The sequence below is a fragment of the Aotus nancymaae genome, unplaced genomic scaffold, assembly GCF_030222135.1.
Source record: "Aotus nancymaae isolate 86718 unplaced genomic scaffold, 86718_ANA_hifiasm-v0.15.2.pri h1tg000039l, whole genome shotgun sequence".
NCBI classification, from domain to species: domain Eukaryota; kingdom Metazoa; phylum Chordata; class Mammalia; order Primates; family Aotidae; genus Aotus; species Aotus nancymaae.
Genome location: NW_026988453.1, coordinates 4,322,656 through 4,346,165, shown reverse-complemented (window position 1 = coordinate 4,346,165; position 23,510 = coordinate 4,322,656). Strand labels below are relative to the sequence as shown.

General features: G+C 52.6%; 1 protein-coding gene across 2 annotated transcripts; it reads left to right on the top strand.

Moving 5' to 3' along the window:
* Positions 1-2,435: 2,435 nt before the first annotated feature.
* Positions 2,436-22,033, top strand: TMEM9 (transmembrane protein 9). 2 transcript variants are annotated; one of them, XM_012459527.2, is made up of 6 exons: positions 2,436-2,478; positions 2,967-3,068; positions 5,002-5,093; positions 9,967-10,075; positions 12,901-13,032; positions 21,005-22,033. In XM_012459527.2, the coding sequence occupies exons 2-6, from the start codon at positions 3,003-3,005 to the stop codon at positions 21,155-21,157; spliced, it is 552 nt and encodes a 183-aa protein (XP_012314950.1). In that variant the 5' UTR covers positions 2,436-2,478; positions 2,967-3,002; the 3' UTR covers positions 21,158-22,033. The 2 variants fall into 2 exon arrangements, with proteins under 2 accessions (XP_012314950.1, XP_012314949.1); XM_012459526.3 differs by lacking the exon at positions 2,436-2,478 and adding an exon at positions 2,704-2,725.
* Positions 22,034-23,510: the final 1,477 nt, after the last annotated feature.

The following is a 23,510-nucleotide window of genomic DNA, read 5'->3' as shown; positions in this document are numbered from 1 at the left end:
TTCTGACCATGTGATTGCTCCCCTATTAGGTTGTGAGTTATTTGAAAGCAGAGTTGCGTGTGATTTGTCTGTTGTATCCCTGGGGTACCTAGCACCTATAAGCCCTGGAGTTTGGCTGACACAGAGTGTTTGGCACGTGTTTGTGGAATTAAATTGAATGAATAATTCAGACTCACTTCACTGGCATGGCTCATAAACACAGGGCACATGGAGAATATATGGGCATGAGGTGGCCTGGGTCAGGTAGGATGATTTGGGAAAATCTTCTGCAAGGCAAGTGCTTGGGCAGGGATTTGGATGAGATGAAAGATAAGAACTGGCAGGGCTGGGGGTGATAATGTCCTATGGACTGCAATGAGGAAAGTCAAATGTAGGGACAGCTGGTGGGGGGAGTAACCAGTGATGAGATGGGGTGGAGAAGTGCAGAAATGGTAACCAGGGCTTGGTTGCCAAATGGAGGGGTCTGAATTACATGCAACAGCGTGCTTACTACCAGGGATTATTGAGCAATGAGCGATGTGCTGAAAACAGTTGGAGGAAGACAGGATGGACCGAGGAGGACAGAGGAAGGGAGTGCATTTCAGGGAGCAGAATGCTAGCTGAGGAAAGATACAGGCAGGGAGATGATAGCTGCCTCTTGGGGACAGCTGAATAGACTGGATGTGGAAATAGGAGAGAGGAGTCAAAGGCAGTTTGATGCCCCAATCTAGGACCTGCAGAAATGCAGAATGACAGTGGAAGGCCTTCTTTCTGTTTAATGAGGAAGATAGTGAGCTCAGTATTGGGTATCTTTAGTGTTGTGTGTCAGAGGGTCATCCATTGGAGGTGACAGACTCAGCCCCATGCTTTTGTCCCCATGAAAGTCCCCACCTCCACACAGAACGTATATGGGGTGAAGAAGTGTGTTTTTCTAGTACCTGAACTATCCCTTCTGCCCCGACGAGGTAGGCATCTTGTCTGTGCCAGAGCTTGCTCACCAAAGCAGCCATTCTGACCTCCACAATGAGCTAACATTTCCATTTAAAGAGCCTCCCTCTTTGTGCCAGATGCTGTTCTAGGTACTTTGCGCATATAAACTCATTATATCCCCACAACCACCCTGAAAATTTGGCAGTATGAATCCCATTTTATGGACATGGAAATGGAGACTTCTGAAAGGATTCCAAAGACTTCCAAAGACCCAAAGGCGGTGTCCTAAAGGAAACCACCCAAATTCACACAACTAGGAAGGGAGGAACCAGGATTCCTGCCCTGGTCACTCTACTCCAAAGCCCTGACCTTTGTATCACACCACAGGCCTCCTGGCCCTGCCCCTGCCAACGAGGTTTAATTTAATTCTACCAGTTCAGCTTAGCAAACACTTCCTTAGCACCCACCAAGCACAGGGCACTCTGCCAGGTGGCAACGATATAAAAAGGAATAAGACATAAGCATAGGATAGAGGAATATAAACTCAGTGGCCTCCAGGTAAGTGCCCACTTCAGTTCACAGGGCCTGCGAGGGGCTTGATTCCACCGGGACTCAACCCATATGCTAATCCAGCCACCAACTTCAAGTTGGGGCCATATTGATACCGCCCCCCACCCTAAGGAATCCTAACATATCAAAGCTGAAGGGGATCTTAGAATCCAGCCAGATCATTTTACAGATAAGGGAAGTAAGGGAAGCTGAGGCCCAGAGAAGGGAGGTACCTTTTCCAAGCTAACACAGCTGCAGAGCAGGCAGGGCCAGGGCCAAAGCCCTGGTGTCCCCACTCCAAGTCAAGTGCCCTGAATTCAGATGACTCCTCTTTCCTTCACAGCTGGCAAGAATTTCACATCTGCCCCATAACAGCCTGGGACCCCCACTCCTGAATCCTGGCCGTGCACACTTTGCCCCATTTTGCCAGGCCCAGCACCAGCATGGGGTAGGGGGACCAGGCTGAGGACGCTGCTGTGCACACTCCTCACAGGCCCAGCCCACACCACCCCATCGCCAACCCTCGATTTCTCCTTTTCAGGGGTGTGTGTAGGGGTAGAGGCGTTGCGTAGCAGAAAGTCTTCCGCAGCAAAGATGTGGATCCCTAAATAACATTTCCAGATTTTTAATGAGGACAAAGCCCTTCAATCTCTCTTACCGTTTTTGTTGATGTTACTAGCATACAGTGTAGAAAGTGCTTTCTCTTTAAAACAGCAGGATGAAACAAGCTGAGCTTTAAAATACAAGGAAGGGAGAAGCACTGCAGTGAGAGTTCTACAGGCCACACAAAGGCGAGACCCTTCCCCATGAGTTTGGAAGGCTGACTTTCCCTTTTCTGGTTTGATCGGGTTTGAGAAATGCCCGCCTCTCCCTTGCGCAAGAGTCTCCACGCCCAGGTGAAGGCGGGTCTTGTTGCCATAGCGACAGCGCGGTTGGGCTGGGGGGCTGCTCTGGCAGCCAATAGAAGCTAGGAGAGGGCGGGGCCAGCTGGGTCGTGTGCGGCTGCGGCGGGGCTTGCAGGTTCGTGGACGCGGCATTGGGGGAGGGGACGGGGGTCGCGGGGGCACTAGGGGTCCCAGTCCCCCCCAAGACCTCTGGGCGTGGTGGGCGCTGGCCTTCGCCGTCAGAGCAGGGGTCCCAGGCTTGCACCCAAAGTTCCCGTCGGGCCCAAGCGGGGAGGAGCTGCGGGGCGGGCCGAGGCGGAGATGGCGGAGGGCGGTGGGACGCGATGCGCGGGTCAGAGCCGGGCCTTGAGAAGAAACTAGAGGTCCCTGGCGGGTGTGTCTCGGCGAGGTCCCCTCTGCCTGGCCCACCAGTTGGCCGGCGGAGAGCGGGAGGCTTGGGCGGGAGGGAAAGCAGCGTTCGGCGACCGGGTTTAGCAGGCCCTGAAATCCTGGAGCCCAGCCCCCAACCCCAGTCCCACTTCTTGGCAAGATGGTTAAGGGCCTAGCGTGCTGGCTGCGGTGTGGCCACCATCCCGTTCTCCTACTCCGTATCTCTTTTTCCAGGTGTCCGGCTTTGCTGACCCAGCAAGCCTGATAAGCATGAAGCTCTTATCTTTGGTGGCTGTGGTCGGGTGTTTGCTGGTGCCCCCAGCTGAAGCCAACAAGGTGAGGGAGGTGAGCCAGCAGCACCTGGTCACGACCACCGTGCACGGCCACCCTGTCTACGGGGCTGACTCAGAGGTAGCTGCCCCTTAAGCCTGCCTCTCACTCACTTATAGGCCATACTTTTGTAGTGGTCTTCTTTCAGGTTCCAGGCTGCAGGTCTCCCGGGGAGGAGTGGGAAGGGTGGAGCACAGAGCACGGACTCAGACTCTGGATCAGACAGACCAGTGGTGGAATTCCAGCAAGGAAGTTTGGAGAAGTTATCTAAGTTCTCCGTAACTTCCTTTGCTTGGGACCAGAAGTATTTTTCGTTTCAGATATTTTTGGATTTGGGAGTATTTGCACATACAAAATGAGATATCTTAGGGAGGGCACCCAAGTCTAAAGCTGAAGTTCGTTTATGTTTCCTAAACGCTGTATCCACATAGTCTGAAGGTAATTTTATACAATATTTTCAACAGTTTTGTGCAGGAATCAAAGTTTATTTACACTGAACCATGAGAAAACAAAGATGTCATTATCTCAGCTACCCATGTGCATAGTCTGGTTGGTTGGCATCACCACTATTCCAGACAATGAATCTATATGTTACAGATAAATATTTTCTTACACGTAAGTACTTAACAGTAAAAAATATAATGTCCTATTAACACAGTGAAAAAAATAACGTGTTCAGGGTAACTAAGCACAGTAGCACCACCAGAATACCTGTGTCAGCTGCTAGACCTGGCGGCATAGGCTTTCTATCTCCTGCTATGATGCTGTGTTACACCTTCAGGTGAGAAGTATCTGAAGCAGTAGAGGGACCAGGAAGTGGGTCCCCTAGAGATGAGGCATTCTGCCAGATGGCTTTTAAAAATGTTTTTACCAATCACCTGATTCATGAACAAGCTTTTGTCTCAGAAGTCTCTGATTTTATAAACTGACATAATTTCTTTTTCTGTTACGAAGGCACTCTGTTCTAGTCCTTCAAGAAGCCCGTCACGTATTTTTACCACGTCTGTGGGTGCTTTTCTGCAGTGTTCACATCATCTTCATGGTCCTGTCAGTGCTTCACAAGTTTTAGATTTGGAGCGTTTTGAATTTTTGGATTAGGGATGCTAGAACTACCACCTGTAGTAGCGGTTGTGTCTGTTACTCTGCTAGGGCTAATGAAATTACATAGCAACGTAAAACTGGCCTGTAAATGTAAAGTCCTGTACGGATTGAAGTTTCTGTTATTCAGAGTGACCCACCTAAGTTCCAGGACTCCTGAGATAACTTCCATTCTTCAGGGGGACATTCCTATGGAGGTGTTTGGGTAAATCTGTAGAACTAAAGGTCACCCAGGCCTTGAAGTAAGGTTAAGGCTGAGCATTTGCTTCCATTCCCTCCTCAGAATTCCTAATTAGTAAAGACGTTTATGGTGATATCTCTTACTCAGAAGGGAAGAACTCTCAAAGGGGTTGCTTGAGTATTCTCACAGAAATGATCCACTTATTCTTATTCACCCCTGCCCTTTGTGTTTCCCCAGTCCTAACCTAAGAAGTTGGAGATGGAAGGCGGGAAAGAGGCTGGCTGCCAAGTCCTCTACACAGAGGTGCACACACAAGTGTGGGGTCTGGGGTAGAGGACTGCTACTCTGACACACACACACACACACACACACACCCATTTCCCCCTATTCCTCTAAGCACTCTACTTAGGGGCTGGCAGCCCTAGACAGCTTTCTGTGAGTCTCATTTGCCACCTGGACTTTTTCTGTCTTGAAGACCCTGTGCTGTAACTTGCTTCCAACAGAGGCAGTCCTTGCTGGACTTGAACTTGGGGATGCGGAAAGCTTAAGAGCATAGATATGGTTCACCTAACAGGATGGGGAACAGAAAATTGACAATCTTGCTAGAACCTGAACCCCAGGCAGGGTCTCCGCATACTTGACATGTGCTTTCTCTTCCAGAGTTCTGAAGACATCCGGTGCAAATGCATCTGTCCACCTTATAGAAACATCAGTGGGCACATTTACAACCAGAATGTGTCTCAGAAGGACTGGTAAGGCATTACACACAAGCCCCTGGCTGCTATACCCAGTCAAAGTTGTGGGTGTTTACTAGAGTTTTTGGACCCTTCAGAATAAGCATGCTCTCCCATTCCTGTGGAGAGCCTTTCAAAGGAATAATTTTTCATGTCACAGAACCAATTCCATAGTTGTCCACTGTCTGTGGAAACAGGACCCGGGTGTCTTGAATTCCAGCTCAGGGGTCCCTGGCTAGAGGAGTGAATTTTGTTGTTTTGCTTTGAACGTTGGTCTTTATTGATGTATACAGAATGATAGTAGAGAAGTGGGGAGAGGTAGGTATTATGACCACATACCATGGGATACCTAATGCTTTTGCAAAGCTGTGTTACATGTGTTATTCTGTGCCAGTCTCATAGCATCCTTATAAGGTAGGTGGGATGGATTTTGCTCCCATTTTATAATAGCTTAGACAGAGGCCCAAAGAAATAATTTAGAGTTTTGAATTCATTTCTGGGTACCTCACTTTTAAAAAGAGAAGAATAACTCAGAATTCATTCAGAGAAAGGAGACTAGTGTGGTGAAGGGAATTTTCAACACATTGTCCTGGAAGGAATGGTTTAAGGAAGCAGGGAGAGCCTAAAGACGAGAGGACTTGGGGACACATGATGATTGAGAGCTGGCCTGTTATGGGAGGTGGAATGTGTGGGAGCAGGTGCTGGAGGCTTCAGTTAAGTTCAGTGGGGCTTCTTGGTGTAGAGTTGGGGCCAGTGGATAAAGCCTTCAGGGAAACTGACGTATGCGTGAGTTGAGGGAGCATTTCTAATCTAGGCAGTTTTGGGACCCAGGAAGCTCCATTCTTGGAGGGCCCCGAGCACAGATGGGCCGAGGTCACTGTGGAAGGGATCAACATCAGATGAAGGTCCAGGTCATTGCTGCCTCTCCTGCTTTCTCAGAGCAGGTGAGCTTTGGGAAAATACAGATTCCCAGTACCATCATCACCCCCGATTTTGATTCTTCAAATACAGAGTGAGGGTGAGGGGAGGCCGTAACCTTTCTTAAAAGTTCCTTTGCTGCTTAGGATGCAGTTGATCCAGAGCAACATTTGAGAATTTTGAAACTCGTTGAATTTTCAGCGCTGAGACTGTCAGTGATTTTCTGAGAGGCAGTTTTGTTAGATAGATAGACTCTGTGTTCAGCCTTCCTGACTTCAAATTTAGCTTAGCCACTTGTTAATTGTGTAACAAACTACTTAATCTCAACTGCACTTTGATTTCCTTATCTGTAAATGGTGGCGATATTTTGACTGTTAAGTATATATGTGTTTGTGTGTGTGCACAGGTAAGTAACTATAGCGCTTAGAACAATACCTAGCACATAGTAAGTGCCTATGTAAATGTTAGCTGATATTGTTAATGTATATTATCGTGCCTTACTGGTGACCACATAGATAGTCATGGTCAGACTTATACCACAGACTGAGAAAATGGGCTCCTCCTGAAGCGCTGGCCTTATATTTATCAGAAGTCCAAGTAATCCCCTGGTATCTTGTGGTTATAGCTCAAATAGCATCAGTAAATACTTTGATGGGCTGTCTTAGCCCTTCACCAGATAACAAGGCTGTCTCCCACACTCCTTGTGCAGGCAGACACTTGCAGTTAGGAACACTCTCTCTGTCCTGGAGTTATAGATGGCCTGAAAACCCAAAGTCAGATGCCTGCAGAGGATGGAGTCCTGTCTAGACCTCTCGGGCTATAGTTTATCTCCTTCTTCACCTTAGAAGTCAGAATTAAGGTGCTACCTGATGAATAGCCTTACATCAAGAACCTCGGGGCAGTTCCATTAAGGGTGGTGGGTGTAAACTGAGGCTGGAGGAAAGACTCCAGGATTCTAGAACCTAGTGACGCTGACCTTGACTGGGAGTCATCATGCACTTGCCTGGAGCCCCTTAAGGGTAAGGTGGGGCCTTGACATTGATCTGAGTAAGAGGAGGAGGCCAGTTTGAGTGGGTCTTCTGTTTTGCCATGTTTTCACTTTGGTGTCACGTTGGTCTCCTGCTAAAGAACACTTGCACCCTTCCCCTTGGTTGTGCAGAGTAAAGCCAGACCCTCTGAGATGCGGTCCTCAGGTTTAATGGCCAAGCCATATATGTTCCTGTGTTGTTGGTGTCCTGCCATCTAGTGTTGAGAGTTTATAACCATATATGCATATAAAGGCAAAATCCCCAGTGTTGCCCCTTTGGTGGGTCTGGCAAGGAGATGTGTTATTAGAGACGCTCCCAGAGCAGGAAGGCACTTAATACGTCAGCTGGTCCCTTGCTTTTCAAACTTGTTAAAATAGAACCTTCTGCAAACAAAATCCCATTTTGGAAACAAAATCTATAGAACGTAAAGACGGAATTGCTCTGGCTGAGAGGGAAGCGTCCCTCAGTCCCTCCCTAACTACCACCCCACCGTACCGTGGTTCTTGTGGGACCCAAAAGAGTGCAGTTTGAAAGACACTGACCAAGTTTAGTCTCCATTTATAAATGAGGAAACCCAAGCCTGGAGAAGTTAAATAAGTTGCCATAAACACAGGAGAGCCGGAGACAGCAGAACTATTTCAGCCCCTTATTGTTGTTCCCCTGGGTAGCAGGATCCTGCATGGAAGGACTCAAGTCAGCCCTCCCAAACTGCCTGTGACACCTTGCCTTATAAGAAACCCATAGATCCCACTGCAGCACTGGTGTGACCTTCTAGACCCGGGACCCAGTGTGGCTCAGGAAAGGGAGCAATCTGGAGGCTTGTAGAGACTTCCTGGAGAAGGGAAGATGGCGTTCCTTCTGGGCAGGAATGACAACTAAGTGCCCTGGGTGACCCTGGCCTTGCTCCTCAACCCCTTCCTCCCAGAGGAAGTAACATGCAAGGCCTGAAAGTGGCACTTTGAGTTACAGCAGGGAGGGAGATGTGCTCACGGCAGGGAGTAACATGTTGGATGCAGAGATGGAACTGGGTCATGAGAGGGTTCGATAAACTCATGCATGCCACATACGGATTTTTAGGAGAACAGAGCCTTTTAGAGGACATCCCATTCTTATTCCAGCACATGATCTTTACATCACACACCCTGATGCTTCTGCCAGAAACCAAGCCCTATGGCTCAGAAGGGAGCTGTGCTGGACTTGCAGGATTCCTGTCAGAGCTGGAAGGACCTTTTAAAGATTACCTGGTGCAGCCGCTTTATCTCACAGAGGAGAGGACAGGCCCAGGGTGTAGACACTTGGCGGCAGAGCCAGGATAGAGCCCAGGTACACTGCAGCATGATACCTGCTTCACCTCTGCACACTGCCAAGGGCTTTGGTTTTTTTCTGCTGGTAGTGATGAAGTGCGTTCTCTAGGGTTTTTTGCTTTCTCAGTGCGGTCCATGAACCAAACGGTTGGAACCATGCTGATCTGTGGAAGGCTGGGAATGAGAGGCCTGAGACAAGCCAGGCACCAGCCCAGGCCCCACTGAGGCTGAGGGTCTGGATTTGGGTCCTGGCCTCACCACCACTACGGAGATGCCACTTTGCCTCCTAAGCCCATTTCCCTGTTTTTCAATGTGGAACCTATGATCTTTACCCTACCTTACTCAGGAGTGCCGTTAGATGAAAGTGGGCTAAGGAGGGCTACTCTTAAGACATGTCATTCCTGTGGCAGTCACTTAGTTACCGAGCTAGGCACTGGGAATATGGAGACGTATAATACATAACCCTGTGTTCAAGGATGTACATCTCCTCAGGAGACAGCACAAATAAATAAACATTGGGTTCTAATACCATGCATTGGGGGAGGGGGTGGCCAAGAGGAGATGGACAGGGGAGTTGGGGGAAGCTGGCTGTTGGGCACAGGCGGCTGAGCTGAGGGTTAAGATGTGGGGAGGTGGCAAAGCCATGCCCTCCTGGTGAGAGTGGGTGTGGCTCATTCAGATAGCAGCCTGGCAGATCAGTGCGATTGGAGGATGGGGAGGTGGGTGAGGGAGGAGTGGCGGGAGATGGAGCTGGATTGAGGTGGGTTGGGACCCCTGGCAGAGCAGTTGAGTTGGCCCTGGTGGCTCTGTGGAGGCACTGACTGGGCTTCAGCTGGGGAATGACATGGCCAGGATTGCGTTCTGGAAGACTGCCTGGCTGCCATGGAAGGTAGTATATGTTAGGCCAAGCTCGAGGCAGGAGGGCGGTGCAGAGCTGGGCGGTTGTCGAGGAAGACAGGACGAGGGCCTCGGCTACAACGCAGGAGCGGGAGAGAATAAAGGAGATGGGTTCTAGGAATTTTTAGGGAAGAAAAATCACCGGCCTTTGGTGGATTCATAGATGAGGGGAAGGCAGTGTCAAGGATGATTTCCAGGGTTTGACTCGGACAGTGAAGTGGATGGGAGAGGTGTTCTCTCTGCCATTGGGAATGGGAGGCAGTTTGCAGGACTAGAGAGTTGGGGGGCAAAGGGTATTCAGGGGTGGGTATAGAGTTCATAGTCTCAGTGGGACATGCAAAATGGTGACTCCTGTCGCTCATAAGAGGAGAGCAGCCCTGACTGGAGATTCTGATGTAAGACCCATCAGCTTCTGAGTTGAACCTTTGGGACAGATGAGCGCATGCAGGGAGAACATAGCATGAGATGAGGAAGGCGGCTGGGGGCAGAACTCTGGAACGTTGATGGTTTTGGTGCCGGCACCGTAGGCACAGTTTGGAGAGCTGGTTTTGATGTGCAAGGGCCATGGGCTCTGAGGCTGTGGGTGGGGAAGGGATTCTGCCAGCCTAACCCTTTATAAGCCCTCAGCCCTCTCTGGGAGCACCCTTCACCTTTGCCCAGCTACTGCCTCTCAGCTCCATGGTCTGGAGGCTTTAAGACCTTCTGGCGGCCCTGCCCTGACAGCCCCGTCTGTCTCTGTTACAGCAACTGCCTGCACGTGGTGGAGCCCATGCCGGTGCCTGGCCACGACGTGGAGGCCTACTGCCTGCTGTGTGAGTGCAGGTACGAGGAGCGCAGCACCACCACCATCAAGGTAACGCCAGGGTCTCCGGGAGTCAGCGGGGTTCCCACACGCCATCCCCCACTCCCGGGCTGGCCTACACCTGGAGTGTCTCACTTTATTCTGGAACGTTCCAATGACTATGAGACTGGCTTCTAAGCTGGCCTAGTACGGACACAGGGACCCACATCCCACACCTTCCTGGAGCCAGCTCCTTTCTCTGCTCTCTTTCCAGTGGTTTCCCACTACAGTGAGAGGGGAGAGCCCTGTGAGAGCTGTGTGAGACTCCTTTTCCCCTGCATCCTTTCCAGTTTTTTCTCTTCCTCTCTCTTCTTCCATTCATCCAGTAAATCTCTTTTCGGTGCCTGCTATATTCTGGGCACTGTGCAAGATGCTGCCAGTGGGGAGGTCGGCCCGCCCTCCTGGAGCTTAGTCTAATTAAGCTTCCAAAGTGACTAAGGACCTGTAAAAAGCATCAGAGCCGTGGACTAGGGCCGGGTGTTGGGTGCTGGGAGGGACATCAGATTGGTCCTTTTGTGTTTTCCTGATCCTCGTTCTCGTTGATGATTTGGGTAAATTCAGGAAAGAGATGATAGGCACAGCCACCACCATAGAGAATAAGGAAGGACGTCATGAGGTCTCTTTGATTTCTCTGCACCAGGCAGAACTTCCCGTCTCCTAGAGGCCGTGAAGTCACCCTAACAGAGGCCCTCATGACTCCCAACCTCCCACTGCGGTCTCCTAGTTCAGGCTCTGGTAACAATCCTGGGCCAGGCGCCTGGCACACCCGGTGCTCACTGATTACATAGCCATTTCTCTTTTTTTGTTGTTTTTTGGAGATTGGGTCTGACTCAGCTGCCTGTGTTGTAGTCCAGTGGCATGATCTCAGCTCACTGCAGCCCTGACCTCCCGGACTCACGCAGTCCTCCCTTCCCAGCCTCCTGATAAGCTAGCACCACAGAGGCACACCACCACACCCAGCTGATGTTTTAAGTTTTTTGTAGAGACAGGGTCTCACTTTCTTGCCCAGGCTGGTCTTGAACTCCTGGCCTCAAGCAGTGCTCCAGCCTTGGCTTCCCAAAGTGCTGGGATTATAGGTGTGAGCCACCATGCCCAGCCTAATGTAGCCTTTTCTGTTCCAGTTTGTAGCATTTCTCTGCTTGTCCTTCGAATAGTCTATAAACAGCGCTGGAAAATCATTCTCATATTTAAAGGCACTGCTGAATCCTCCATCAGGTTTCTCCTTTCGAGACACATTTTGGGGGCGGTGGTCTTCACTGCTGTCCTTCTTGCCTGTTCCAGGGAGCCCTGTGCTGTAGCCCTCTGTGTTCTCACCACTCAGGGAAAAAGCAGCTGTTTGTCCCCAAACCCTCCCAGCCAGTGCCCTGTGCAGACCTAACTCCTTTCATCCTCCCACCTGAGGCAGCCCCTCCTGGAGCTGCCTTTCTCCTTCTCTGAACTTGCTCCAGTGGGTCCCACCCTCCAGGGACCAGATGCCCGAGACCTGAAATTCAGAGCCAGATGTCACCGCCTCTCCCTATTTGGCAGGGAGGGGACTTCCCGGCATGGGGACCTCATCAGACACGACTTTCTAATCCCTCCCATTTCCCCCAGTCCTCCTACCTAGGAGGTTCCCCTCAACTTCAGCCTATTGAAGACCCAGCCCCTGTTCTCCTTCCGCCTTCCTGGGGTACGTGTGAGAGGTCTGATTATTTGCCCTGTTTAAACAGGCATGAACACGATATACCAATCAGGGTGGACATTGGTCTGGTGGAACTTGGCTATTGGCTGAGCTGGGCACCCAACTTGAAAGTCCTGAGGTTCTCCTTTTTTTCACCCTTCTTCACAGTCTAGGTAAGGCAGGGCTGAGATCAGAAGTCGGCAATGGCCAGGCATTGCAGAATTAGGAAAAGCATTTGAGAGGGAGTCAGCAAGTCTGGGTTTGCGTCACACCACCTCCATCTGGTAGCCTTGGGATCCCAGGTGATCTAGCCTAGCAGTTCTCACTCAGATGATTACAGCCCCCCAGTGGGTATTTAGAGGTGGGTGAAGGTGCTTTTGTGGTCCCAATAACTGAGGTGTATTACCAACACCATTACAGGGACCATGGATGCTAAATATCCCACCCAAAATCCCAGAGCACTCACAATTAGAAACATGGAATTTGCCTCATTAAATCTGTCTTTTCTGTAAGAACAAAATGACTCCAGCTTGTGAAGCACTGTGTATGTAAGAGATTCGTGGAGTTGTTGTTCTACCGCTGGCTTTCCCCTCCCTGCAGGGGACTGATCAGAGGGCAGGCGTGACCTCCTCCCCCTGCGCACGCCTTCTTACCAGCCCATGCCACTCTGCGCAGGGGCATGCCATGAATGGGCCAGTGTGCCCCGTCCGTCCTGCACTCCACAGAGGCAATGAGCTCCCCAGCCCAGGTTTCCTCTCCCTGGCCACAGCTTTCCAGGCTCTCCACAGCCAGTTCTTCCTTGCTGTTAGTTTCTGATTGCTTTCCGCCCTTCATCATGGACTCTTCTAGAGCCAGGGAGGCCCTGTGTTCCCACCTCTATCCTGGGAGCCTCTCAGGATGTCAGGCTCCAGACTTCTTCCTCTGTTGTCTGCCTTCTGTCTTGATGCCTTCTGTGTAGACTCCCTCAAGTTAGGACAGAGCGCTTCCTCTGTGGAGCAGGGCCCTCCCTTTCCCTTCGGGGCATGCTTTCCCTCCAGCCCATGTTGCCTCCAAGCCCTTTCTCAGTGCAGCACTTGAGGAGTCACTGCCAGCCATACACAGATGGCCCAAGACTAGAAACGTATTTCTAGCCCTGGCCTCAGATGCCGGTTCACGGGCACGCCGGTGTCTTCCTCAGGTCATCATTGTCATCTACCTGTCGGTGGTGGGTGCCCTTTTGCTCTACATGGCCTTCCTGATGCTGGTGGACCCTCTGATCCGAAAGCCGGATGCATACACCGAGCAACTCCACAATGAGGAGGAGAATGAGGTAAGAGGGCTTTGAGTGCCCAGGCCCTGGGCTTCCTGCGTGTGCGTCCCCAGGGCGGAACCCAGAGGAGCGTCTCCTAGGTCTAAGTTCCACCCCTGCCGCATGCTTCAAGTTGCTCTTCTCCCAGTTAGTGTCCTACACGTCACCCAGACTCAGCAGGGACCCACCCTTTGCCCTTCCAGGTGAAGCAGGACACCTGGCATCAGACAGCCTCAGAGCACAATCCGGGGGAGCTGTCGTCCTGCTACACAGAGGGGACATGACCAACCAGGGCCAGTCACTCATAGATAGACGTACTGTCCCCCGCGTGCTCAGACACTGGTGACAAGCTGCTGGTGGACTGGAAGGCGGCAGGTTAATTCGTTGGTTCAGTGATTCCACAAACATCTGTTGAACATTTGCTCCAGGGTCTGAGGGGAAATGGAGGATTTCAAGAGTGGAAGAGGAATGAGGCAGACAGTGGTGCCAGGCGGGGGACATTGCCTGATGAGTGCGTATGAGGAATATTGAGCATTGTAAGGATAGGGTAGGGATGTGGGAATAGTGGCAAAGAGAGCTGGCCAGTAGACTTAGGCCACATTATTAAAGATCCCAAATGTCAAGCTAAGGGGGGTTGGCTTTATCTGATAAGGTAAGTAAGGAGCCAGTGACGCCAGACAGCCTGCAAGACCTCCAGGAGTTCACACAATGGTGAGGAGCTGGTGGGGCCGGGCCCCGCACAGTTAACAGATGCTCTCACCGTCTTCCCATTCATCCTCATACTAAAAAGGACGCCATGGAGAGGAAACCTGGGGGGACAGGAAGGCTCAGGTGAAGGGCTCTTCATGGGAGTGAGACGTGGTGCACCTCCGTGCTGAGCAGTCACGATAAGCCCCACACTCCCCAGGTGGTCTAGGGGAATCTCCTTGCTGGAGTAAGGACTGTGCAGTCCCGTGTGCCTCGGGCTCCCCCTTTACACACTCATATACCAGCTAGCTGGGTGCACGAGGTAGCAGAGCTCGGAGGGTCTGCCAGCAGAGCAGGCTGCTTAGAGGCGTGCAGCCGAAGCAGGTGGGGTTGGCTGCTGTTTCCACCCTGAGCTCTGTACCCAGGGCCTTGCTGCCGGAAGATATTCCTGTTTATTGACTGATGGAGCAGTGCCCTGAGTGAACTCATGCATATGCATAAGGAATATCTAGTAGGGAAGTGCCTCAGCTAGTCCTGGGAGAATTAGTTGAAGAAACTGAAAGTTGTTTAGCTTGAAGTTGGAAACAACTAAAGGAGATGCAGGATAGCTGCCTTTAGAAGTTTGTAGGAGACAGCTTAGCCTCACCCAGGGACAGAGAGATTTAACAGTAACACGATGTGAGCTGGAGGCTAGGAGTCTCCCTGCAGACAGCGTGGTCTAACTATGAGGTAGGTGGGCTGGCTCCCGTGCAAGACCATGAGCCAGTTCCTCACCAAAAAGAGGACCCAGGGGCTCAAGTCTAAGTGTGAGGCTGCGTGGGTGATGTGGGTCTGGGCCAGCATGAACAGTGAAGACAAGGGCAGGTCAGGGAGGGAGCCTGGCTGCTCCCGCAGGCCGTGTTGCCCACCCTTTACACATGCCTGGACTTCTCCCAGTTTTCCCCCAGCCTCCTGCTGACATGAGTTTGGCCAAAGGTGGAGCAGAGGAGATGAGCCTTGCCCCGTTGGAGCTGGGGCCTGGGAGGTGGTGGCACTGGCAGTTGGGTGGTCTGTGTTCAAGAGGAAACCTCATGTGCCTACCTGGTTATTAATGTAGAGTAATAGCAGCTCTGATGGGGAGGAGCATCGCTAATAAACACTCAGTGATTAGGGGTAATGTGGTAATTGCAGTCCCGGCTGGGGTAGTAATTGAGAGATGCAGCCCAGTGATTTCCGTGGAATGCATGGCTCTGGGGCATGGCCTTGTGTCTCCCGCTGTCCTAGCTAGGGAGTTGGAGGGAGGGCAGCTCGGGGAGGGCAGCTTGCCATCCCTGAGTCTGAAGCCAGGTCTTTCTTACCCCCAGGAGACCTGGGGTGCTCCTCATTTGCAGCCTGGTTTTATGAGGGGCCTTGGGAGGAAGAAGGGGTTAGATTTGGAAACCTGTAGCAGGTGCTGGGAGGACAGCAGGTTGTGGCAGGCCATAGCACATAGAAGCTGGCGAGCCATGCTCCCGGCTGGAGGGGAAATTTCTACCCTGGGATGGATAGTATGACACCTCCTCACCTCTCACCCAAGGTTCTAAAAGGTCATAAAAAGTTGTGTTTAGTCTTTGATACCCTGACCTAGGGTGCAGCCAACTCTGGCAGCTTGTGGCCTGGGGCAGGTAGATGTCATCGTGTGCCCTTGACTGGGTAAGGAAGTGCCCCGGTCCCGTTCTTTGGCATCACCTCTCCATCCCCTCACCTCCTGTGATTCTGTGTGGTCTCTAGGTCGCAGGTGTCTGTGGTTCAGCAACTCTTGCTTTTCTCAGTATATTCAGAAGACCTGTAGGTGGCACTGCGTTGAGGTTTACACAGACCCCCTTGGCTCCCTCTCCCCAGTTCCTGTGGCCAGGAGCTCTCCTGCCCTGGGGGTAGAGAACTGGAAGAGGAAGGGGAGGCCTCCCCCTCAGCCGCAGCCCCTGTCATGGAGGGAGATGAAAGCCTGTCATGTCTGCCCTCGGGGGTTTAAGCCCCAAAAGCAGGTGAACCAGAAGGAAACGTAAAGGCTGGCAGTAAGATCTGGCTTCATAAGATGAGTGGTCAGCTGAGGAAGTCAGGTGCCTTGGGAGGTCCCTCTTTATTAGACAAGGGGTCGGGAAGTTACCCTTCCCTCCGTGTTAGTCTGGGAAGGAAGGCTTTGTGGTAGAGGGATTTTCAGTGCCAGCTCAGGATGGATGGGAGAGTGACCGCTGAACTGCAGGGAGGATGAATGGCGTACTACTGCGGATGGACAGAACCCAAGGAGCTTGTCTTTGCAGAGACCTGCGGCCCTAGTCCTGGACGGCAAGGGATGATCCACTGCCCCTCTCAGTGCACAGAGGAAAGGGATGTGGGGAAACGTGGGAGTTGGGGGCAGGCTCTCAGCTGAGCAGCAGCACCTAGGCTGTAGCTGTGTCTCTGGGTTTCACCCCAAGAGGAACAAAGTCTGGACATGGCCTCCTGGGGTACCTTGAAAGCTCGCCTAGGCCTGTACAACTCGGTGACTTTAGAAGAAAAATTCTCTCTAGGCTCCAGGGGCTTTCAGGCCCTATGCCCCAGGAGTCTGGGACCTAGTTAGAGGTGAGATCTGCAGGGCATTTTCTCAGGGTTAGGGGCCCCTTGACTCCCTTTCCCCAATTCCTGTGGCCAGGAGCTCTCTTGCCCTGGGGGTAGAGAACTGGAAGAGGAAGGGGAGGCCTCCCCCTCCTCAGCCGCAGCCCCGTTCATGGAGGGAGATGAAAGCCTGTCATGTTCCCTTTGAAAGCGTTGGCAGAGCCTCAGTGGGCCCTGATTGCTGGGCGCTGCCTCCCCTGGGATTCCAGCAGCATTAGGCCTAATCCCTGGGCTCAGACGCCCTTTGAAAGGAGGAAGCAAGCATGTTTGCTGGGGCAGAAATGGCAAACAGAGCTGTTTTAGATGTGCAGGTTGGGCCCTCTTTGAAGAGACACATGGTTTCTCTGAGGCTGGGGATGTCGCTGCTCATAGCGTGGGCCCAAGCTCTGAAGAGGTCTTCAAAGCGCTCACCCTCCTGGGGCAGTGGGTAGAGTTCTGAGCCCCATTTGGGAGAGAGTCTACAGGGAAATCGAGGAAAGGTGGTGATGATGGGAATTGGAACACATAGGCACCCGGGAGGGGACTCGGGCCGCTGAGGGGCAGTTTCCCCTCCTGTCTGCACGTGGGTGGACAGCTGTGTGTTGAGGACCCCAGCCCTGGGGAGCTGACAGTGAAACATGGCACAGACACGCTGATGAGGGCAATGCAGACGGCCTCCTCCCCCGAGGGCAGGATAGAAAGGTGTGCAATTGCACAGGCACTTCCAGAGCCCCCAGTCGGGGCGGCACAGCATTGTGGTGAATCACAGTCCTGGGAGGGCTGAGCCCTGCCACTGTCTGTGGTGCTGATGTCCTGGTTTAGTTTTCTAAATCTGGAACAGACATCATTTTTACCTCGGCATGGCTGTTGTGATCGTGTGTGTGGAAGCTTTACAAGTGTTTGCTCGTCCTTAAGAGTGTGCTGTTTCAATTAGGTGTTAACCCTTAACGTAGCATCATGATTGCTGGAGGGAAGCCTGAGGGACAGCGTGCACAGGGGCCTAAGTGAGGCGGTCACCTCAGGTAGAGAGAGACGCATGGACCAGTGTGGCCAGAGGGCTGGGGCAAGTGGGGAGGTGAGGCTGGGAGTGCCCTTGGATGTCAGGTTCAGCGGGGTTTTATTTGTGAGCAGCTGGATCCCAGCTGGGGTGTTGGAGCAGGGAAACAGCATGATTTGGTGTGTCATAGGAAGGTGGCTCTGGCCGCAGCGTGCAGGGAGAGCCTTGCAGCAGAGGTGCAGTGGGACAGCAAGGATTTGGGTCAAACTTGGAAAACTTAGGGAGGCTGTGTAGTCCCCTTGCTAAAGGGCTTTGCACTAGGGCCATGCTTTGCTCAGTGGCTGGTAAGTGACGAGACCGCCTGGTCATGCTCCTGGGCCTGGGCCTGGGGAGGAGGGAGGAAGAGCAGCCAGAGAGGGGAGAGCCGCCTGAGGTGGAGTTCTCTCTCTCCCTCTGTGTCCTCGTCGTCAGACTTGGGCCAAGTCCAGTACCAGCTCAGAACCAATGCTTCTGGGCGGACTGGGACTGCCTGAAGGGCTCAGGGCTAGTTTGATCAGCTCAGGCTTATCCACAGTTACTTGGGTCCTCCCAGTGCTGGAGAGGAGGGCCTCGCTTGATGTCCTGAGCACTGGTTCCTTACAGGTGCTTTGTTCTCGCTCTAGCTGTGAGGAAAGATACCAACCTGTCTCTTTGGTTGTCCACACTGGCTCCCTCTTAGGAGAAACCAGCCAAAGAAGGATCCAGCGGGTCCTAGGATAAGAGATATACATACATGGGTTCAAGTTCCGACTTAGCCACTAAACAGCTGTGCAGCCTCAGGCAGCAAGATGATTCACCTTTCAGAGCCTCAGTTTCTGCAGCTACAAGATGGGATGGTTTTACCCATTTTCCAGCGTTGTGAGCCTGGGAATAATGTGTAAAGTGCCGAGAGAGCACCTGGCTCATAGTGGCACTCATCATAGTCACCCTGGTCTGGTCCCCTCCGGGACCTCCTGGGACCCCTTCCGTGTCCAAGCTCTTTCTCCTGATTGGGAGGGCTCCACCCGCCTCCCCTCCTAACTGCCCTTCTGTTCCCGAGTTACCCAGAGGCCCAGCCTCAGGGGGAGAGGGGGAATTGGTGGTATTTCTGCTTCCACCCACCATACTTGCAGCAGAGCAAGCAAGGATGAGGCCCCACTCTGGGCTGTCTCTGAAACAGATGCGGAGTCTTTAATACCTTTTAATCAGACTATTAGCGATGGAAACACAGCCTCTCAGTGGCAGCTTTCCCCCACTTAGGAGCTGTTTGTTAAGACTTTACATGAAGGGAAAACAAATGATACTGTGGTAATGCGGTGAATTTCAGCATGTTCCCTTAATGCTCTGCTCTTGGCTCTGTCTGGCTTCCCCTCCTGAAGACGCTCCCCTGAGAAGCAGAGCAGTGGAAGGAGGGCAGAGTTAAAACTGCCCCACCCTTCCAAGCCTAGCGCCCCTCACTGCAGCCCAGTCATGAGGAAGACAGTCCCCGAAGGGACGAGCTTGGGAATGTAAAGAGGAAGAGAAGGCATGCCAGCCCCCAGAGCCAGGATGGCCAAGTCCTGGTGGGCCAGCAGCTTCCCACATGGGTCTTTAGTGCCCACCTCGTGTAGACGGCCGCACAGTGGCAGGACTGGGTGGAGGCTTGGCCTTAGCCCTGTGGCCAGCTCAGTCAGCACAGTGAACGGGGAAGGCATGGAACCGGAAGGAGGGGCAGCGGCCACAGCAGTTTTCACAGGTTTTCGCCTGGTAGCAGGCTGCCAGCCTTCCTGCCTAGTAGGTTCCATTGCTAGGGTCTGATACCAGTAATCGCTCCTAGGGAAGAAAGAAGCCAGACGTTTCTTGAGCCCTAGCTCTGTGACCGCCAGGATAGTAAGTGCTTTATATGTATGTCATTTAACTTTGCCATACCCATCTGCGAATCATAAACCAGTGTATTTCAAACAAGCCATTAGGTCATGAAATGAATTTTGTGAGTCATGACCAGGAGTTTTTAAAAAACAAAATGGAACAGAGCAAAGAATATCAGAATGATTTGTTTTGTGAAACTTCTTTTCACTTTGTGTGTGTCTCTGTATGTGTGTATGTGTTAGATAATTTGGTAACTATAATTCCTAATGACTATATAGCAGAAAAAAGTCTCAATGACTAGATTTATTATATTAAATTGAAGCTTGTTCCGGGACACACAGCCTCAGAAGTGACTGAGGTCATGACTCCTTTCCAGCCCTGCTGTGGACCTGTGGTTCCAACTGAGACATGGGCCTAGGGGGGTCTAAGGAGGGAAGGGGCAGGTGGTCCTCAGACTAGGAACAGAACCCAGGGGTTCTAATATCAAGCTCAATGTGCCCCCTGCCTGACACGGCCACCCCTGCCCTTCAGGCGTTGCCTGATCCTCACCTAGCCTGGCCCAGGAAGCCTTCCTCAGGGTCTGGACAAGAGGATCCCAGAGGGCAGTGTCCGCCTCTAACACAGCCTAGAGATGAGTGCTCACAAGACGAAGTACTCAGGGCTCCAAGAGGATGATGAAGAGCCCCTCCCAGCCTCCTCCCTGCCAGCTCATTCTCTGTCCACCCTACCCTCACCTCACCACCCCCCTTCTCCCCAGCCTGGCAGCTGCATGGTGACAGAAGCCGTGCCAGCTCGGAGCATTAGAAGCAGAGTTGCATTTACTGGGCGGCTCTGGGCTTAGAGAAGCACACTAATCCCTTAAGAGATGTGTGGCAGGAGATGAGAGGCAGGGAGAGCTAGGGAGGAAATCCCCATGGGGGTGCGGGCCTGGCCCTCAGCTCTAATTCTCTCCAAAGATCAGGTTCAGGTCCTGCAGGAAATGCATGGGCTCCGGAGCTTCAGAGGCAGAGAAGTGGTAATTAGGGGAGGATGCTTTTGACAGCAGCAACAGTTCTGAAAGCAAAGGGGAAGGGGATCAGCAGAGGCAGATAGGGAGGAAGCTGAGCTGTCCTCAGCTATCAAAGGAGGGAGTGGGCCAGAGCGGGCTCTGCAAAGGGAATGCTGGGGCAGCTCTGAAAGTCCATCCCTGCCAGACTCCCTGAGTGATGTCACTCACATCCCTTTTTCCCAGGGAAACTAAGATCCTGTGGATCTGGATCTGTGCAGACTTCTCAGTAGGCCCCTTCCTCCCATGTGGAGCAGATGTGCTGCCATCTCAGGGTAGCCAGACCCTAGCCCCTGGGCCTTCCTCCGGTTCCCTGGGCAGTGGTGGGGAGGGCAGGGGAGTTCTCCAGCCTAGTAACTAGCCCATGAGGGCACCTCAGTGCATTTCCTCAAATAACAAGTGTCATCTCGTCTCTAAGTGAGGTCTTGAAGCCTATGCTTAGAATCCTTCTTGAGAGTTAGAAATGGTGGAGTGGGGCATGGCGAGGGGTGGGTTCAGTCTGGGAACCTGACTTGAGCTAGCTCTGTTGCAGAACTGGGACCCCAGCAGAACCTACTCTTCCTGGAGTGCTTCCTTTCCCAGGCCCCAGGGAGGGGCCGGGGCCCTGTCCTGCAGATACTGTAGACACTAAGGCCTGCAGCCGGCCAGGCACACTGCGTTCAACTCTGCGGATGACAGGCAAGGTCCTCAGTGAGCCCACAGCCCCCCAGTCTGGGGGAGGTCATTCTTCCCACGTCAGACTTTCAGGACCCAGGACCCTCCTGGCTTGCAGTGCCAAAGCTTCTCTTGTTTTCTTCCCACTACAGGATGCTCGCTCTGTGGCAGCAGCCACTGCATCCCTCGGGGGACCCCGAGCAAACACAGTCCTGGAGCGCGTGGAAGGTGCTCAGCAGCGGTGGAAGCTGCAGGTGCAGGAGCAGCGGAAGACAGTCTTCGATCGGCACAAGATGCTCAGCTAGATGGGCCGGTGTGGTTGGGTCAAGGCCCCAGCGCCATGGCCGCCAGCTTCCAGGCTGGACAAAGCGGGGCTGCGTCTTCCTTTCCTCAGTGCCAGTCTTCCCTTTAAAGCCCATGGCATTTTTCCTCCTCCTCCCTGACTTGAGAAATGTTGTGCTTGGCTGTTTTGATTAGGGAAGAGTGATGGGGTCTCTGATCCCTGTTGTCTCCTTGGGTCTTTGGGATTGAAGGGAGGGGGAAGGCAGGCCAGAACGGAATGGAGACATTCGAGGTGGCCTCAGGAGCGGATGCGATCTGTCTCTCCTGGCTCCACCCTTGCCACCTTCCAGCTCCGAGTCTTGGGAATGTTGTTATCCTTGGACGATAAAGCTGAGTCTTCAGGAACTCGGTGTCTGGGAGGAAAGCCCGGCCCAGCATTCAGCATGTGCTCCTTTCTGCAGTGGGTTTACCACCACTTCCCTCCCAGCCCCAGTGCCTCAGCCCCAGCTCCAGCCCTGAGGACAGCTCTGATGGGAGAGCTGGGCCCCCTGAGCCCATGGTGGTCTTCAGCGTGCACCTGGAGGCTGGTTCCTGTGCCCCGTGCACTTCCCCCACCGGGGCATGGAGTGCCCATGCACACTCTGCTGCCGGTCCCCTCACCCACACTTCAGGGGACTGGGCAGTCCTTCCTCTCCCAGCATCCACAGTTGCTGAGCCAGACGGTTGGAACACGAGACTCAAGAGGCTGGGCGTGGATCTAAAGACCACGGCCCCTGTCCTTGGGTCGCCTCTTGTCCCCGAACTTGATTGTACCAGTGCATGGGGAGAAACTTTGTCCTGTTGTCTTAGGGTTGTGTGGAAATGAAGGAAGCCATCATTAAATTGTTTTATTTCTCTCACTTTCTGGATTATAAGAGATTTAGGGAACTAGGAATTTTTCACAAGTGACCTGGTAAATGTAGTGTCCAAGAGAGGGGACAGAGAGCATTGCGCTTGGTAGGTCCAGACAGAGGCAGAGCCTTGGGAAGTCCAGGTGGCTGTGGCAGAGCCATGGTGCAGTCAGGCCAAGGCCAGGGCTTGCTGGAAGTCCCCCTCACCTGATGAGGAAGGAGATGGGTAGGCTGGGGCAGGAGCACAGGGGGAACTGGCCCTTGGGAGTTTTCCTGAGATTTTATTTGCTTCATGTTTGTGGGCGATTCCTCTGAAACTGAACAGTGCCTGATTCATCCTAATATCCTACAGACACAGTAAATAGTGCTCCCTGCAAAACCCATATATATCCCCAAATGAAAACCAACAGATATTAGGAGAAGGGTTGGTGGGGGCAGCCAGAAGACTGGAGCTGCCGCATAGAAGGAAGTGCCAGCAGCTTCAACAGGGACACCCAGAGGAGCCCGGCACTGCATCAGCCCAGTCCAGATGTGTGGTGCAGGGCACGTCCAAGACCCAGGCGGAAGCAACGCATCTAGAGGGACTGAGCTCATGTTCCTGTCCTCAAGGTTGTCCAGATAAACATGGATTGAGAACCTTTGTGCGGGCCCCATGCTGGGTTCTTGCAGAGGGGAGGGAGGCTAGAGAAGAGGTGGGGGGTCAGTTTGAGGTGGGAAGTTCAGATCCAGTTAGAAGCATAAAGGGGTTGGGCCTGGGTGACCTGCAGATGGGGCTCCCAGGAGGAGCAGAGACTGGTTGGCATTGGAAACGAGGGACACCGCTGAGAGGGGACTAAGTGGATTATGGGATCCTGAGGGAGGGCACTGAGGAAGTTTGTGGTAGGGCTCGCAAGAGAGAGAGAGAGGTGCCCCAAATGCAAGGCTGGGACGGGGAGTCGGTACTGATGGCATTCTATCTGTTCCTTTAGTGGGCAGCTGCTCAGCGCCTACCAGGGCCAAGTACTGCTGTGGAAGCTACACTGGGCTATTTTATTCTTTCAGGATGGAGATGCTCTTATTTCAAAAGCAGCGCTTTCCAAAGGTGGGCAGGTGGGCGTACTGACTTACCAAGGATAACCAGTCCAGAAGTCGGTGTCTGACATTGCCTGGCCTCCCCTGTAAAACCACATGCCCTGGGGGAAACCGCGAGTGCTACATTTCTCTGAGGCTTGGCTAAGCCCTGCAGATGACCCAGCCTGGCTTTTAAGGATTTGGTCTGAAGCAAACAACTGCTGTTAACTATAAATAAGTCGAACTATAAGTCCAGTGTATGAACATTTATAAAATATTAGGAGTGACTGTTCGCTTTACTGAGGATTCAACCAGTAACCAAACATCTCAGAATGAGTGTTCACACTTTGTCTCTGTGAATATGAGAGGGTGGAGATCCCCAGCAGGGGGAGAGTGCACTGCTTGGCTGACAGCTGGAACAGATGTTAAGACCCCT

Coding starts and splice junctions, on each gene's coding strand:
- TMEM9 (XM_012459527.2), top strand. CDS start 3,003: ATGAAGCTCTTATCTTTGGTGGCTGTGGTCGGGTGTTTGCTGGTGCCC. Junction 10,076..12,900: donor GCAGCACCACCACCATCAAG/GTAACGCCAGGG, acceptor TGTCTTCCTCAG/GTCATCATTGTCATCTACCT. Junction 13,033..21,004: donor ACAATGAGGAGGAGAATGAG/GTAAGAGGGCTT, acceptor TTCCCACTACAG/GATGCTCGCTCTGTGGCAGC.